Source organism: Papilio machaon, chromosome 23, assembly GCF_912999745.1.
Source record: "Papilio machaon chromosome 23, ilPapMach1.1, whole genome shotgun sequence".
NCBI classification, from domain to species: Eukaryota; Metazoa; Arthropoda; class Insecta; order Lepidoptera; family Papilionidae; genus Papilio; species Papilio machaon.
Window position 1 is genome coordinate 4,352,523 of NC_060008.1, and position 19,783 is coordinate 4,372,305.

The 19,783-nt window shown below is 34.8% G+C and overlaps 1 protein-coding gene across 2 annotated transcripts in view; it reads right to left on the reverse strand.

The window, feature by feature from the left end:
- Positions 1-1,926: 1,926 nt before the first annotated feature.
- Positions 1,927-19,783, reverse strand: part of LOC106716885 — a 322,836-nt gene continuing 304,979 nt past the window's right edge. For both annotated transcript variants that reach the window (XM_014510542.2, XM_045683717.1), the window contains 5 exons: positions 15,269-15,404; positions 5,876-6,021; positions 5,479-5,579; positions 5,095-5,199; positions 1,927-4,858 (listed from right to left, as the gene is read on the reverse strand). In XM_014510542.2, the coding sequence (XP_014366028.1) occupies positions 2,342-4,858; positions 5,095-5,199; positions 5,479-5,579; positions 5,876-6,021; positions 15,269-15,404 (3,005 nt within the window). In that variant the 3' untranslated portion in view covers positions 1,927-2,341. The remainder of the gene's footprint in view (positions 4,859-5,094; positions 5,200-5,478; positions 5,580-5,875; positions 6,022-15,268; positions 15,405-19,783) is intronic.

Genomic DNA, 19,783 nt, shown 5'->3' on the forward strand with positions numbered 1-19,783 from the left:
GGAAAAATAAATAGGCTACATCTTAAGTTGTTTTATTTTAATTCCGCGCACCAAAGTCGCGGGCGACAGCTAGTTTAGCAATAAAACAACAAATAAATTTTAATACATTTTTAATTTTTATACATAGTGAATGTCAGTTTTTGTTAAATGATATAATAAAAGTAGGTACAGTCTTGGAAATATTAAAGAAATATATATAATATATATAATATATAACAAATACGGAACGCGTTTACGTCCTATTTACGGGCGTAACTATGTCTCCCGTTATATACACTTATGTCACTAATGTAAATTAAATTAAAAAAAACGTGGCATTGTATGGTGTAAATACTCAAACCATACGTTACAATATTTATTTACATAGGAATTATAATTATATGAGCACTGAAATAAATCGCCATTTTTTTTATAAAGTATAACAGTTATTTTGTAAGTTTTATTTTGCCAATTATAAATATTATTTAGTATTTCGTCTAAACTATACATTTTTTTTTACCTATCTATTGTGACGTGCCAACATTTATATGAAATTCTATGCTCTTAGTAAAAGATAAATTATGTATTATTTAGTAATTCTTCACGAGTCTACATTTTTGAAACATGTTTTGTACATATGTTTTTGCAGTGAAAACTCAAAACTTGATTTTTTTTTATAAAGTATCGTTTGCTCGTTTGCCACCTTATAGGTGGCAAACGAGCAAACGGCCACCTGGATTCGCCGAAATAGCGAGGCGACCGTTGCCCAGACATCCGCAAATGCAGATGCATTGCCTATCTTTAATTAACGGAGAAGTGGACGCACAGAAAGAGGATATTTCTCCTTCCTATGCGTCCCCTCTTCCGCCAAATCTATTTCCCCTTCCCATTCTTTCCAATTAAGAAAAGGGAAGGGGAAGAGGACTAAAATTAGGCCTATTTACTTTAGAAGATTTGTTTATAGAAAATAATTTTAATAAAAACTTTTACTGAGAGCACATATTTTCTGTAATAGTTATAAAATATGTTTGTCAACATTTTCGTGTAACAACTACCTCAATATAATTTCTGTGTTATTGAAAATTACATTCTATTATAATATATTGATAATTTCTAAACACAATTATTAGAAAAGTTGTATTTTTACGGTCCCTACGTAAGTCATAATCTATAAATTAGACATTTGTATAGTTCGTTTCAAATATCTTGTTGGCTCAAGCGCAGCGACACGAACTTAAGAGCAGATAAGATATCTGAAAACTATTATATGTTTGCTATTGTTTTATGAAATAACTTTAACTTTCATTTGAAAGTAAAATTATATATTTGTTTCCTTGAGGTGTAATTTTTTTTCTGTATATTTAATTTTTACAATTATGTACGTAGGAACCTTATATAATAATAAAAAAATGAATAATGGCAGGAATAAAATACCATGGGTTTATTTGTATTGACTAGGGAATGCTTTATTTAATTTAATTGTACTGTTTTTCTTGTATCGAATGAGAATTGATGCGAAATTATTTTTTTTTTACACATGGTAACACAGGATTACATTTATATGTACGTAACTTTAGCTGTAATTTATTATAAAATTAATATTTTGAAATTACAATAGACAATAGAAAATAAGCAAAATTTATAATTATTAAGTAACGAATAATAACAAAAAAAATGGACATCAATAAATTAGGGCAAAAATATTTAGCTCCCACATTAAAGTCTGTTATACAATTATAATTCTGAAGTTAGCTCCTAAAACGCATTTAAGTCTTAAATGAACAAATATATTTAATTCTTCAATTTTAAACGACTATTTGCTAACTTCAGACCAGTGAAAACTTTACAAATATTGTACTTATTTATTTGATTGTTAACACTGAATTTATTAATAAGAAGGAATTTAAAAAACTATCTTCCAAATATCACATTGAATCTGTATGTCTGTATGTGTTAGGTAGAATTAACATGTCAATATTTCTTTAGCTTTATAATGCTTTTATTTAGAAATCTTAATCTTTAGAAAACTTACAATGATCTGTAAATCACTACAATTCTGGCTAATTTGCCTTTATACGTACCAGTGTTCAATTTCTCACTTATATGTGCATTAGCCATACAGTTATCAAAATAATAAACGGGGCAATCTGGATAACAAAAAATGGCATTGCAGTCAAATGAAACTACTTAAATAAACATGGCCTTAAAAAAACGCTATTTACAAAAGGCCGTTATAATCGGTTCCCGTATTAAACCTATCTAGTAATTTACAATGTCTATACAATGAGATGCCACGAATTTAACGTGAAAATGAGCGTTAGAAACTTAGGTCCTCTGTCGCATTCGACAGATTGACTGTGAATCAGGTTTGCGAAGGACCATCTTCTAGTGGTCGGAAACGTACGAAGCCGTCCTGAGCAACCAGCATGCTGCCTCCACCCTCATTTGGGTTGATTTCGTCTTGCGGCTGAGAGTATGAAGCCTCGTAGCTGCAATTCCTCGGCGCCGGTTGAGGGGTACCTAACGCACAAGGATACGCCCTATCGTTAGGATCCTCCGAGAATCCATAAAGATCTGTGGATTTAGGTCGATCCGGGAACCCGTTTCCCTTACCCCGTTTTTGACTTCCACTGGAATTGACCATAACGGTGGAAGGCGAGTTTCGACGCTGCGAGCTTCTAATCTGTTGGCATGGGGCCTCGTAACTCCTGTTAGGGTTGAGGGTCTGTATCCCTGAGGAATGGTAGGACGCGTTCTCCGCGTTGTAATTGCTATACTCGTCGGGCATATGTGGTTGATGGTAATGGTGATTCATTGAGGGGTCGTAGCCCATCGTCATACAATTCTGAACATTTTTGTTCTTCGCTCTGTGCTTTTTACGAGGATTGCTATTCGTTCGGGACGAAACTCTGTCGTAAGACATGTGTTTGAAATTATGCGAGCTTCTATTCGACCCGCCGTTGTAATTTTGATTTTTTATGTCACGGATAAAATCACTGTTGCTGCCATATTGGATGACATTGTACTCGTGGTCTAGAGGGTCGTCGCCCTGCAGGGACTGTATGGCGGGGTCGCAGTTCGAGTAGTGGTCATCCGACGCAGACTCTATGCCGTTGTACCCGGCCATGTTTGGATGATGTTTGATCAAATGGTTGGTCACACCTTGACCGGATGCGGCGTTGCTGGATTCAGTGGAACTGCTGTGGCCGGCGTTGGCAATGGAACTGTGACCGGAGTAGTTCTCAGTTCCAGAATTGTTATCGCAGTTCCCGGCCAATGTGCTCAGCTGGAACCTCTGGTGTTCCATGACGTTGGCACCGAAACACTGTTCCGGCATCACCGGGTGATGGCCGGCGGTCTCGTAGACCGGTTTCCCGGTTCTCAAAGTGTACGTCTTTAGATTTGTGTTAGTGCTACATATAGTCGGATAGTCAGATTCGAATTGCTCGTTGCTCGAGCCGGCCGTACAAGGGAAGAATCCGGAAATTTTTTGTCCATCACCTTTTTCGTGTTGCAGTGAGGCTACGATACCGATTTTGAGACTTATCACCCACGAAATAAGAGCCACCACACTTATTTCTATGAGTCGCAATGAAAACTGGTAGCCCCACTGCAGCCAATCGAACTTTGTCATGCTGACTTGATTGATTCCTATTATCCCATATATTTGCAGGGTCGCCATTAACACGAACAACAACGCGGTCGCTAGATTTATGTGTATCCCTTGATAGAGATTCTGAAATCCATGTATATAATTGTGACTTTTCTTCTGAAGAATGGCTTTTAGCATTTTATATACATATAGATAGCATAGACCCAAAATAAGGCATACTATGATAAATATTATCTGACATGTTAGTCCTAATACCCTTTTTTCGACTCCCTGAGGGGTCCTATATATTGTATTACTATTTTCAAAGATATGCAACGTTACACAAGTTAGGAGGAGAAGTCCGCCGCCGACTATGATAGTCCGAGAGCGGAACAAGAAAGAACAACATTTGTTTCTGTAGTTCGCACTGTTGGTCATAAGGAACAGAATTGTACTAGCGAATGCAATAGTTAAGAATATTTCTGGAACATGGAGTAAGATTTCACTGATGAATATCGGCAGAGAATTGTTAATATTATAAGGATCGTAACAGAGATAGAATATCCTCATGAGACAAACAAACACTAGAATCAAATGTAGTATTATGAAGTAATACTGCGTGAAGAGATGTGTGAATTTGTTGTAGCAGATGATTTTGAATATTGAATAAACTGCTAATATTGTAAACATTACGGTTGCTAAGTAAATGTGAACATTCCAAGCGAATGGCCAAGTAGCACCGGGACGCTGAACCGGGCCATTGTTTTTAGGATCCTGTTTCAACACTTTCTTATCCGAATTCACATTCGCTAGATTGTGATATCTTTCCGTCGACATTTCTGGATCCTTTAATTCGAAGCCAATTGTCGTCGCTGGCATATAATTCTCGTTGTTCCTACTATCGTTTCTATCCTTATTTGTTGAATATTGTAGATTTCTTCTAGTGTTAGTTTCTCCATTCTGATCTATGATTAACGGTCGATCTATATTCATTTCTGGATCTAACACGGCTAGAACCGATCCTTCGGTAGATGAATCGCGGTTTGAATCACTGAGGGTTACACTCGTGTCTTTAGTCACAAACACGTCACTTTTGGATGTCTTCTCGGGCTGGTGCTGTGGCTTCGCGGTGACAGTCCGCAGAAGTACATCAGGAATGTCCTCCTTCCTCCCATTGGACCCCGACAATATCCTAGATATGGTCGGGATGTTGAGCGAATTGGGCACGAAGTCTGTGAAGTTTGCCTGATCAGTGCCATGTTTGATGTCGCCGTCTAATTCGTCAGGCTGTAATAAGAAAATAAAAAAATTAAAGCAACCAAATAGAACAAATAGAGACAACAAATTGGAGAAAACCACCAACTGCCGTCCATCAGCGTAAATTTAGTTTAGAATCTACACTAAGGGACCGATTAAATGACCGTTAAACGTCTCTGAATACGGCAATAAGTCCTATAAAATTATAAATTGGATAACGAATCAAGTTAAAACTTTCCTATAGTTCTATTCAAGCAAATACCGACCTTATGACTGGGAGTGTTGAGTGGCTTTTTCTTCTGCGGCTCGAGGCCGGGCGGAGGCGCTGGCGGTGCGGGGGGAGGCGCTGGGACTTGCGGGGACGAAGTTTCCTGAAAATCACATAAAATATTTGGCTTAGTTCATAGTTTATATGAATATATTATCTAGTTATGGGATCGGAAGACTTTGAAAAGATTTTGGATTAGACGCCTTTTACTCGGTTACTTAATTGACTAAAGGTCAACTTTAAGTCACTCCATGATAATGTTGGTGGTCCTCAGGTATTTCTCTTCATCTTAATGTTTATTGGCACGTTTTTAAATTCAAATTATATGAGAGTACATTATAGAGTATTGTACCACATTACACGTAAGTGACAAGAGCCTTACCTGTCCCGGCGGCCTGATGGGTATCCTGTCGTGTCCCGGCCCGAGCGACGGCGGCGGGATGGGTCGCCGATTGAGATAGTTGTTCCCGTCCGTATTTGTGCCTGCACATACTCGTACATTATTATAAGATAAAGAAGAATGTACGTAATTAATAAAGTGAAAATGTAAGTAAGGTTTTTCTTGCTTTAATAATCACATCATAGTTTTGGACTCGACGTATGAACAATAAAGCTTAAGAATCCCTGATCTATGGATCTTTCAACACACTGAGTGAGGCAGTTAGTGAACGTTCTTTGGATGGACTACGAATGAAACTGAAGTCCACGTTTGTGATTTTCTGCACTATCGGACCATAAACACTTGATTACATTCTTGTTAAATGCTAGTGTAAACTGACCTCGTAGTGTCGGCTTATCAGCGAATGGGTTCCTATACTCCGGCGGCAACGGGGGCGTGAAAAAAGCGCGGCCGGGCGGCGCGTACGACGGCACCGCCCCGCTGCCGACCCCCGCGAGTAGCGCCGCGCCGTGGTGCTGCGGCGGTCTGCAGAAACACAAACATTTATTTAATTAACAAATATAGTAGCATATAACTGGCTTTATTTAAAAAGAAAACTTAGGGAATCGCTACCTAGTTTAAACAAAGGGTAAGTACTCTAAAAAATAGTAAATTTCAAAATATTATTAGGGATTATTTGTTTGTACTATCTTCGAAAATACAAGTAAGGTCTATGATGAAATGGGTTTCAGTTAGAATGTAAGTTACGTAAAACATGTGCGCTTAAATCCACTCAGACTTTAATAAAAGTGTCTTTGCAACGTCACGTTAGAAACGGCCAGCTTGGAAATCTAATATTTGCGGCGAAAATCTGGACACAGACTAAGAAAAAATCTTATTCCCCTATATCCAAATATTTTTTTTTTGCAAAATTAAATCAGTGATTTTGTCTTCGGCAAATATTTTAGAGTCGATCTTTAAATCATTCAAGTAGCAAATCGAAGACAATTCATCTTTCAAAAGTCACTTTCTTATCTTTAGGATTCCAGTAGCTGGAATCTCTTTCTAAGCAAATAAACGTTGCTACCGAAGTTTTTAGAGCTCACAATTTAACGGTCTCCAATCCAGATTTGTTTTTTACTGCCGACATTAATTTTATTACGAGAACCAAAACAAATTAACCGCGTGTTTCCGTTATATTTCAGGATCGATGTTTAAATATGGAACACCTATTCTGCTCCGAATTACCATTAGTGTCCACTGCCGAAACAAATATACAAAACATGTTTTCATCCTTCTCATTTACTTTGAAAAAAAAGAGACCAAAGTATACAAAATTCGTAAAATTGTCGAAGAATCGAAGGGCGTGATTTGAAAATAGAATGTGAATAACTTTTTTTTAAACAGTTAGCATCAAAGTATAATTGTGCCAGTATTTAGATATAATAGTATATAAAGTTTCCAAGCCGGATAATTAAAAATGCCCGGCGCCTTCTAAAAGTGGAACAAATCTGCTTGAACTCTCACAAATTCTTCATTGAAGTGGGGCGTCGAGTTAAAGACAGCTTGAAACTTTAAAAAATATTATCCATACAAAAGGAAAATCCATACTTTATCAACAGTCTTACTAATAAATTGTTCAGTAAGTAAAGTATACTGAGACAAACATTTTATGTATCAAGATGAAAAATATTTGGAAAACTCATTATGGCCATTAGATCTTCGATTAGATTAGTTGTTGGTCAACATCATAACATCTATGGACCACCACCAAGAAGTTACTAATTAGGGCAATGAATTCATTTATAAATTCAAAAAGTTCGCTGTCCACTTTTTATCGTCTAATGTCTCGAGCTTTTACAGCTGTAAGTTTACGTAAACACGGTCATTGAGTATAATTATGCGGGGTCCATCTAGATGGTTATTTTTTCCACGAAACGATTCATTAAAATGCGGTTAACGTCGCGAAAATAAAGCGGGCGTCGAGGCAGCGGGCGTTTTGCCAATTTTTCTGATTTCCATACACGCAGCATAATCTACTAAGATCTCGGATAAGTCGCGGTGACCATTGCCACAGGGGTCACGTTATACTGAACACCATGAGTTCAATGACATGGTTCAACTAGTTCGTATATCGCGAAATCTGTGAGAATTTAGAACGGAGACAGAATTTTAAAATTCTGAATACGTCCCTATACGCTGGGAGCAAGGGGGGGGGGGGGATTATTGCAATGTCGTGCAAATTTGCACTTTATTGAAATCGAGCGATATTCGTTCGTATGTGGTTTAGTTGGTCGACACACGTGACAATTTATGGGAGAAAATTAACTCACGTATGTACATATTTTAACATAGGATTGTGAGCTAACAGGCTGCGAGGAATTTAAATTGAAATTTCGTTCGATGCGGAATCGAACTTGTGGAACGTGGACTAACGAGCGTAGTTATACCTATTTATTATAGTTATTTGATAATAAAACTCAAAGCCGTAAGTTCGATTATAGTGAAGCATATGAATTTATAGCGCAGAATAACAAAAAACATAATAAGTAGCCTATGTGTTCTTCCACACTATGCTCTACATCTGTGGCAAATTTCATCAAAATCTGTTGAGCCGTTCCGGAGATACCTTCAAACATCCATCCATCGATCCATCTATACTTTCGCATTTATAATATTAGTAAGATTGTAATATTATTTGAAATTAAAGTCACATGTTATATACACAATGACATGAGTTAAAGTTAAGTAAAAGTTTTTTTTAACCTGTCATAGTTTAATTGTATGGCGATATTCGAATTTTGATACTTTCAATTTTAACCCATACATTTTACTACTCAACTATCACAGACCACTTCAAAAAGTTAAAGCTTTGCGATAAAAACTTACCGTAAACTATTTTCCGCTTTAAAGCGTCAGAAATAAAATTAAGGGACGCTTAAACTTTATCTCAATACCGCTACAGCGTAAAGCGCTTCTTGACTCGATTAAAAAAAATACACGTTACGCTTTACCTAAACTACATTTTTAATGCAAATTTAATAATTCACGTAACTCTCTACCGTAGCGTCCGAAAAACATTTCGGTTAATTAAAACCGCTGGCCTGGAATATTAAAAAAAATCACTCTAGTTTTTATTACACTATGCTGTAACTTTGAGTACCTGCTAATTACCGTCTGTTGACTTTCGAGTAATATTTAAATTTTACATTATTTAACTAAGATAAGTCTGTGTACAGTCAAAGAATTAAATTCGCTTCCCACTTCAGATCGGAAAGAAACACTAAACTGTCACCATGAGCTATAATCTAGCACGTGTAAATGTTCTTATCTGTATTTTTCGACTACCCAGTACCCACACTTGTATTAACAACATAAAGTTCTCTGTTTTTTCAAAGAAAATGTAAAGGATGACAGTATGTGTCAAAATAAGTATCACAAAACAGAATCAAATGTCATTTTTACCGAAATGGGTACGAAATAAACGCCCTCGAACTGTACCCGCATCGCATATTGAGTTCTTGAATTACTGGAAAACTCAGACGATCTTAAGGATATTAATACTCAAGATAAATATGACTTATTAGTCTAGACTTTTGAAACATAAATTTGGCTGGAAATTCTTCATTCATTATTTTAATGCACCCCAACAATCGACGCATACTTTTCTCCTACGCCGCTATTTCTATCATCAATAATATTAAAACTTATAATAATTATTAAGCAAGGCAAGGTAAGTGAAACCAATGAAAGCGTATTTAGCATAATAAATAATATGTTCGCCTTTAAAAAGCTATTCAATGAACAAAGCAGAACGTTGCATATATAAGGGGGCATTTAAAAAGATGATTATTTTTCTAGAAAAAAATCAGAAAAATCTTTCAGTCGGTTAAAGTAAAACAATCTTACTTATTGGAAGCTGCAGTGACCCGCTTTATTTTAAAATACAGATAAAAAAAAATAAAACAAAACATTGAAAAAGCCAATCGCACTGCAATCGGTTGCCGTGGTCAAGAAACAACTTCCATACGGCGGGCGAAATGAAAAATCTATATACAATACGACCGATTCCCCCCAGTCGGGATGTACGTTCAATAAAAATATAAATAAAACAAGAAGCGATCCGTGGAACAATGCGAGTGTAGTTTTGCAAAACAATAGCGGTTTAGATTAATGGTCGTCTCTCGGAAACTGTGCCCGCTCAGGGCTGTACTTTGCAAAATATCCACATGGCGGCGCGTAAGTCATAAGCGGAAGCGATATACGTAAAGTAGATCCAATGGAGATCCTTGGTCTTTGCCTTCCCCTTTGGGTTACGGACGTAACGAATGGTAATATTACATTTCAACATTACTTAACTTATATTTTATAGTTCAAATGTAATTTTAAATTACAATTTTGCTGAATTATATTTTTTATAATATAGATTGCAATTAGTGCTTTTCGTCCGCCAGTTGCTACTCACTTGTGCCCTATTCCACATTACGGATTTGTTCGTTTTGACAGCAGCGAATTAATGTTTCAATCATGCTTAGGGCGGGATTTTAAAACGCTCGCATTACCCAAATCCCAACAATCTGCTTACGATTCAAATGCCACCGTAATATATGACTTCACACTTCAAGCAAAGATGTTAAGATTTTTATTTATACGACGAAAACTAGGCCACGTGGTGTGCTACAACGATTTTATAACTTTAAAAAATATATCGGAAACGAAAGACCAAGTTCATCCATTAATAAGATTGGAAAAGATTTAAAATTGATTAAAAATGAAGGTATCTTAGTTTAATTTATGCATTTTAAAGAAATTACATTTTTTTTAAATAACTTTTCTTACTATTTTCTCATTTAAAGGTAGTATAGCACCTGTAAATCTCTTAATTTAGGAGAATAGTAAATTGAAACCCGATATTCCCAGACGCATGCATACAGCATATTTCGGCTACTAGAAATTGACGGGCAGAAATTTGAAAGCGATTCGATTTACGATTTGATATCGGTCACGTCAAAAGTTCAGGCGACAGACCAGCGGCGTGACAAGTCGACTGTTAGAGAGCTCAAAGATTTGATCCGATTCGGTAAATAACCGTACTATACTAGCATAGTAGTAACAAGTGAATTTACAACTGACTGCATTGCACAGAAGATAGGTTTATTGCGAAATTAGTCAAACAAACAAAATCCTATATTTTACGCAGTGTAACTATTTAAAACAGACTTAATAAGATTACTGAGGATCAAGGTGTTAATCGTGTTTGATCAATTAAAACAAAGAAAAAATAATATAAAAGCGAAGACCAAAATAGAAATGTAAGCCGATAAACAAAAGGCAGGCGTGAAGTTAGAATAAATAATGTATCAAGTTCAACCGAACGATTCTACAGCGCGAAGCTTCTGCAAACTTGAAATGTTTGGCATAATCTGAATTTGCGAAGAGATTTATAGCATCATAGCTCGGGATTTCGCCTTCACGCGGACTACGAACACAGAAATCAATCGAGCGGCTTTCGCTACAATAATTCGAGAATTGGCAACTTCAGTGGCAATTTATCGTGTTTAAGGGTTGTGCTGTCGTCATGCTGTAAATATTTATGGTGGGGTGAACGACCCCATTCTGTGCAAGTGAAGGGTTAATATTCTTAAGAATGGAAACTTTGGAGAATGTATTAAATAATTCAATTACATGAATTTGCCGTTTCCAAGATGACAAAGCAAGCGGCCGCAGAATGTAGTTGAAGTAAATAGGATACAAGCACTTCGTGAATCTTTGAATAGTGCCACCTAATTTAACAAGTTGAACTAAGTATTATGTCACTAAAATACTTTGAGAATGGGAAAACGAGCAGTGGATCGACCAATATTTATTGATCCGACGTCCATAGACTTTCCTATCAACAGAGAAACCGCAGATAAGTAGCCGGCCTTTAAACGTGGTTAATCTGTGAACTCCTCAAACAGTTACAAACTTTAAACCTTTTAGAAATCTTAAAGAGAAATGTTTATTTCATTAGATCTGAATTATAATAACATCAGCAGAATTATTGAGAAGGTTAATTTTTATTTAGCTAATTATTTTATAAAAGTTGGTCACCACATATAAAACGTTGGTACCAATTTTTCTTACAATAAATGTTGGAACATTTTTGGCAAGATTTCGCACTAAATTTCGGTATAAATTCACCTACATTTGCCAGAGACCTCGTGTGATTTATCGTTCTTTATCCGTAACTATGCAGACGCCTTAGACGTGATATGTTTTATATTAAATCATACTATTTCCTATTGCTATGATTATATTACTGGCCGAAATAAAAGCTATCCATTAGCCTCATAATCTTAAATTAATCGAACATATGTGAGTCTATTTGAAATTATTCTTAAATCTGTAATGAAAAAAAAAAAACTTGAGAGGTGTCAAGGGACACCCGGATGAAACGAAGTTCCTTTCGATTAATTAGTGAAGGAACCAATGTTTATTCTATGAATAAAAAACTTAAGTCTTCACAAGAAGTACATTTTATTTCTATGAATTTTCGTTATATATTGTCACATCGTTGCCATGGTGAAGTAGCGCTCATTCGTCGTTAACATACTTATTATAGCAAAAAGTGTCGTGACAACTTTTCGTAAGAATTTTTTCCGTCTAGCCCCCTTTCACAACGCGCGATAAGGAACTTCGTTCCAAAAATATTGTCTTTGTATTCCCACAGAATATTTACGCTGGAATAGTCAACCCTGATAAATTCATTTTAAAATCAGTTCATGATATTTCATTGTCAGATCCAAGAACTGTATGCTTAATAAATGTTGGTTCTGAAGTTACAATCGTAATTGCAAATATTGTCTCAAATTCAAAAGCAAACTTAGCTCAAAGGAGAATCGATTCTCGCTTCATCGACACTAAAACTATCGATGTATCGAATCCAAGTAGTTGTTGAGCCGATGATTATGCAAATGTTTGTTAGCAACATTGGTTGCACCGAGCACGATTCCTGCAAACGATCTACATAACATCTGTTTTAATTAAATCGATTACCACTCGATTGATGATTTTCTATTCTTAGTTTGAATTTCTAATATAACTGAACGTTTGTTTGATATGAACATAAAATCTGATTTTAGACCTTTATCTGTTGCATCTGAGCTATTTAGAGAGATACCACACGGGCAATAGTATGTTAGATCTCTAATATACTTAAATATATACGTGTTATTCGATCTAAGACTATCTATGAATGGATATAGACATCTTTATTTGTTACAAGGAAAAGCCTACAACATTTATTAGAGCAAAAGATTGATTCGTAGATACTTTAGAATTTGAATTTACAATCCATTCAAGTGCTACGTAACGTGCTCAGACGATCATAGACGCATATTAAAACAGAGACTAACTAGTGTCCCTATCTTGCGTCCAAATTCAAGCGTCATGCATTATTCGAATGCAAAAAGTAACTTCGAAGTTGAAGAGATAGAACTGACGGGATCTGTAATTATTTAAGCGGAACATTGCATTGTCAAAGGATGCATCCGGAAAGGATCTAATGAGCAACTTTTCCGTGCCGGAGGCGTCTGCACGTCAACGATACTGGTGAGTTTCAAAATGGCGCTTGAAGCAAGGGCACTGACGAGACTGTTATGAAAAAAAAAGCCTAGACATGTCTCCTATAAAAGCAAACACTTCTTTGTTGGAAAAAAAAGGAAGCGATTTGTGTCTGGCGCTAGAGAGAGTCTTTTTGTACTTTTTGTTTTTTTATTATTTTTCATATACTCCATACATTGAATTACTACCTATCGTCAATCTTTATACTGACCGACCATAGCAAAATAAGGAGAGAGTAATTGATTATTAAAAGTAATATGACAAATCGCTTTAGTAGATTAAACAAAAGTTGGAACATCAACAAAAACCTTTTTACTAAAAAGAGGACGAGAAAAAAAGATAATGGACGCTAATGTCTTTACATAATACTGGCTGAATTCCCAATCGTTAAAACAATTCAAACGTTGTTCGGGAATAAAAAAAATGCAAATCTGACAAATTCTCGGCGTCACAAATTGAATTCGACGATAAACAGCATCGGCGTCGGCTGGCCATCGCAAACTTTGACTTTTAGAGCCAGGACCTGTCAAACGCATCTTCCCCTCTATCAAAAAGGAACAAGTGCTAAACTAGCTACCTTGCTTCTGTTAGTGAGTAATTTTTTTTATTTAATATGCTTTCACAAAGAAATTTAAATTTTTAACTATACCTCATCCCCGGCAGAATTTATAGTGCAACTGCGGCTTTGCCTAGTCCGTTTCTCTATAATCAAAGATTACAAACTTCGCTCAACAATTCCAACGACAACTTTGTTTTTATTCAAATCAGAGCTTACATAATGAATAAGCGGAATATAGACCTTCGAAAAGCAGACAATTGCCTGTTTTTTTTCACATCGAATCGTCTGAGCCTGTCCTTGAAAATATAATTCACTATTCCCTTGTTGTTTATCTGACACGTTTATATTACTGAAACATAAAAAACATAATCGATTTATCATAATGAAAGTATAATCGGTATTGACTTCAAACCGATATTTTGCCTCACAAACAAATGAACTCGTAAAATGTGTTCTAAAATTACTTTAAAATATTACTATTTAGATAAAAAAGTATAATTTGATGGCCCAAATAGGTTGAGAAATTGAAAACATAATTAATCATTTAAGATGCAAATATGATTGTTAGTATGAGAAGCAGATTGAACCACAGACGAAGTAAGTTTTACGAACTTAGTTACTATTAGTTACTAAATAGCGTAACAGTTTACACCAATAGTAGTTTGTAGACAGTGTCAATGACAATTTAATTTCTGCAGTAAGATTTATATTAATACAAATCGTTGAATGTATTTTTTAAAGTATTTCAACAATGGAAACTCACAAGTTGACAGTCACAGTATCACAGGTATTATAAACCTTATTTTTTATTTGAAAACTAATGAGCTTTTAAGTGAATAATAGAGCTAAGGTTGTGGAAAATGGAGAAGTCTACGTTCTTGGAATGCGTGGGCGTAAGAGTTAATGGACGTCTGGTCTAACGTATTTCTTAGGTAAAAATGTCGCCGAGAATAGAAATATATTTCGAAATTTTATTAGCCTCATACACTGCTTATTTGTATATATAAAATTACATTATTTTTTTCAATGTCTTCTAATAAGTCAATTAGGTCAAAGTTAACGCTAAGAAAGCAAAAGAAAACTAAAGCGTGGTCAAAGTTAACTTCTTTATTTGTCCATGTGATATCCGAACGGGTTGGTTTCGTCGACTTTTATAGCGGGACGTATTTAATTGCGCGGAAGGGATCAAAGTTTTACGCGGCGCGCAAACGGCATTTAACTTTAAGGAGTCTCCTAACTCGAGTTTACGATAATGATTTAATTTATGCCCGGAATTAAGCTGCGCTCAGAGATTCGCCGTGTTGTTTTAGGGTTTTGTTTGAGAGTTGCCTTAACGGCCTCTTGTAATTAGTAAAAATTAATTTCCAAGAGCGGTAACACAACGCCACTCGTTACGAGAATGACAGAGTGGAATTAATGAGTTCACTTCTGGCGTCATTATGACGTCTAATTTACTAAAATTATTCTTAAAGCTCTTAAATACAACGCGACTGAAACCAAACATATTTCATAATTAAGAAGAGAAATAATATCTAGTCCAATCAATTTTAATAACGTTATATAAGCATTTGTGTATAAACACAGATCGAGAGATGGCGCTGTCACCAATTGATTATTTTGCGAACTTACCTCGGCTTGTGATAGGTAGGGTTGCTGTTAGTCTTGAGTATGTCGGCATTGGGGACGGACGTGGGTAGCGCGTGCTCCCGCTCCAGTTCGCTCTCATAGCTCTCTAGCGGCACGTGCTTGCCGGGAAGCGGGTCCGCTGTAACAATACAAGATAATCATTAAAATGAATAATTACATTTTATAACATTTAAAAATAATAATAAAAATAAAAGTATTGAGTGTACATATAATTTTTCATACAGTCAATAGTAGAGATAAACAATATTTTGCGTCTTAACTTCATGTAGACAAAGCGTTCCTTTAAGGAAGTCAAATTGACTTTAATACTTGTAAGTCTTCAAGTATCTTTGTTCGTACATTTTAACTAAACTCTACTCACCTACAACTCTAGACGTAAAATTCTCACGAAGTAGACTTTAATCCAAGGATCAAAGAAGTCCTTGTTTGGATTTAAAGAAAGAATCCTTAATTCTTTAATACGAAGGAATAAATGTTTCTATTAATTTCGTAGCGTGAATGAAAATTAGGTACTGCTATTCAGTTTGACAGAGGTGAATTCTTAAGGCGATGTAAGGTCTTAAGTTATATTGAATCAAGCTTTTTTTTTAATGGAACGACAATACCAATCTCTGTCTACAGATATCTATATCAATCAAACAATTCCTGCATATGAGACTACCTAATATTAATGATATTATCTTACCATCAGACTATGTACTTTAAAAGACTTGCTGATAAAAATAAATTATAAAGTGGTAAGTGTTCATAATTCTATTGTGGGTAGTAAAACCCGCGAGACATAGTATATAAAAATATCTCTCAACAAATAACTTATTACTTTACTAAGAAGCATTTACCACAAGCGTTCAAGTGATACACTTAGATAACGAAACGCTTTTAGCTTATTATCGTCAGCAGACCTCAATTATGCCATCTTTAGTATATCATCTATATCTTTAGTATATTGCTTACGCCTCAGCGTGATATTAACGCATATTCAAGACACTCTGATACCATTAGCGTTCAGTAAATTTCATAAATATGTGCATAATTAGTTATACTGTCTACATTCCGACGCAAGACGGTTTTACGACATCCGAATGTGATGCGGCTTTGCTTTTAGTTGCGCAAGAATTGGATTATATTTATGTTACGTGATAGTCAACAACCGGTTAGATTTATTACTTAGAAAATAATTAAAGCAATAAAACAAACTTATAACTATAAATATTTCTACTATATACAACTTTGCTCTTACACTCATTAGATTATGTATTAGAACAATACCAATGGGTTCGTTTCTAACTAACAAAGTAAAGGAATAAGATTCGTTATTTATCACTTATATAAGTAAAAAGACACTTTGATACTCATCTTCAAGCACTACAGTTGAGCCTGGATAAGCGAAAACCCACTATAAGCGAATGTCATTTTTCCAGTACATGGATTAGAAAGAAAGCGTTAAGAGCGAGAAAAATATCGATCCCTCTGACTCTCGCTTACCCAGGTTCGATTGTTTTAAGATTCTTAATGAATTACTAAGCGTTGCATTTCACGTTGTCGAAACTTGAAATGTGTTCGCACATAAAGCAATCTTCTTATTAAAGTTCTCTCAAAGTGTAATTTAAGCCGACGGGCTTGGGAATACACTACCTTGTACTTCATGAATCACATACGAGTTAATCCGTGCCAGTATGTCTATATCAAATTTTGAGTACGCGATTAACTGTGGATAGTTCAGATCCATACTTAATTTACTCGTTACATAATTAAGTTACAATATTAAACTAATTTTACTCGCAAGTTCATCCGCATAGAATATATAAAAGGTCAATTAGTAGCCTATAAGCTATTCCAAACTAATCTAATTTTTTTTTTAATTTTATCCGGATCAATTCAACAGTTCTGGAGTTACGTGGTATCTAATTTTAATTGACGTATATAAATATAAATAACCAACATTACATAATACTAGCAGTTAAACGCGCCTTCGTCAGCGCGGAATTAAAAAAAACTAGTAATAAAATAATAATAAATGTATTCTGTCCGGGCATAGTGTGTCAGAAAGTTTTAAATCGGTTGAGTAGTTTCGAAGCCTATTCAATGCAAACGAACAATCAAACCTTTCTTCTTTATCTTACTAATATTATAAATCCGAATTTGTATCATGAATGCTTTCTAGAAGATATCTCCAGAACGGCTTAATGGATCTCTCTGAAATTTAGTTTTAATGTAGAATATAGTCTGGAAGAATATAAAGACTACTAAGGTTTTTTAAGGAAGTAAAAAAAATACATATCAACAACAACATAATCACGCCCGTAACCCATATGTAGAGACCACGGACCACTGAATAAAATAATTAAATAAAAAAGTATATAATTATATAAATAAATTATTTATTTGAATTGAAAAAGTAAGATTATTTTCGCACAAATTTTCGTCACATTTCATATTTATTTATTACATAATGAACAAATTTATATCCTGAGGAAAATTGGATAAATGTTATTGCAAAAATAAGTATTTATTGGGAAGTGAGGTATAAATTATGTAGCCCGGCGCCTGACCTTTGTCGGTTTATATTTTCAGCTCACGATTGTGTGAAAAAAACGTTATTACACGCCGCGCTGGGCTTTCACAGAAATATACCGCACCTGTTATTCGGGGACGCTTTCAATTCGCTCGTTTAATTCAAGTTTAGTGTTGTGCATAATTATTACTTTATCATCTAACAACAGACTTTACATTTAGTAATATCGAATGCTTATAAAATCAAAGGCATTTCCTGCAAATAAAATGTAGTACTTATATTACGAAATAAAATATAGTAATTATATACGGAGAAGTTAATATAAAAATGATGTCGCATTTTTGATGTGAAACATCTATAGGATCACTTGTAAACCGAATCGTTGGCGTGGCGACGCTTGCCGTGGCGACGGGTCGCCAAGCTATACTAAGGTATACATTAGGTATTACATAATGTAGGTACATAACACAAGGTATTATTATTATTATTTATTATTTTTATTATTATTATTCTACATATTTATTTATTATTATTATCATTATTTTCATTATTATTATTATTTCTTTAATTATAATATTTAATATTTTATGCATATTACTTGTACACACACGATGTTTCACATCTGCCAGGCGTCCCATGACGGCTCACAAGTTTTTATTTTATTTTACAAAATATCGCCTTCGGAAATTAAACACAGGTTCAAATTTTACACATAACATCTTGAAAAAATCTACTAGTCTTAGTTATTTAAAAAAAAAAATAGGACCCATCTGCAAGCACTTCCTTTCGATTAAAGTATTTTTTATCAAAATCGGAGATTCGCAGTAGCACACATAAAAAAAAAAAACAGTCGAATTGATTACCTCCTTCTTTTTGAAGTCGACTAAAAAGAAACAGTTGATGCTAATCTTAATATATAAGTGCTTATATATGTCAACGGTAACATTTAAAATACCTTCAAACAATTACTTTCCTGTCATAATTTGGAAGTCCCAATCCCCATATATAGTATTTATTTCTTGTCGCATATGTATGTAATAGCTGTCGCCCGCGGCTCCGTCAACGCACAAGTAAAAAAAAACCATAAATAGTATCCTATGTGTTCTTCCAGACTATGATCTACATCTATGCCTAATATCATCGAGATCCGTTAAGGCGTTCTGTAGATACTTTCAAACAAACAAACATCCATCCAAACATTCGCATTTATAATATTAGTAAGATTAATTGTTACCTAAAATATTCTTATTTTCAATAACAAATGAAGTTCGAAGGTCGCGGGAATATTAAGAATCTATCAAACTACAAAAGATGTATGGACATAATAAAGTTATCATTCGACCCATTTGATTTCTCTCACGCAATCACTATTTATATGCGTATTCATAAAGTTTTCACTCTACTAGGGATGTACCTTACAACGATACTTAAAAATATTGCACATAAAAAAATTAAATAAAAACAATAAAAGTGTACGGTAAGGGTTACTGATTTGTTATTCTTTACTCTTATTGATCTTTGACCGTTTGTTATTGCCACACATTAAATAATCTAACTAAATAATCACTTTGAATTTGGCAATTAAAATTTGCCAAACATTCATAATTGAAGTTTGATTTTATCATATATGCGGTATGAAATAAATATTTAATTAGTAGCCTATGTATTTTTCCAAACTGTGATCTTACATGTATACCAAATTTAATCGAGATCCATGGAACCGATCCCTAACACTTAAGATACCTTGTAACAAACATCCATCTATCCATCTAAACATTCGCATTTATAATATTAGTAAGGTATAATTGTTTCAAATTGGTAACATATTTAAAGTAAGTTTGCACAACCCTATCGTCATAATGTAGTGATGTATAGTCAATACATAATTTAACAATGGCAGCCCTGTCCGATGCCTCGCGAGCGAGTTGTTTGCGTTTCTCACGACTTATCAAATTCGTAGTTCAGTGGAATGAGATAAAGAC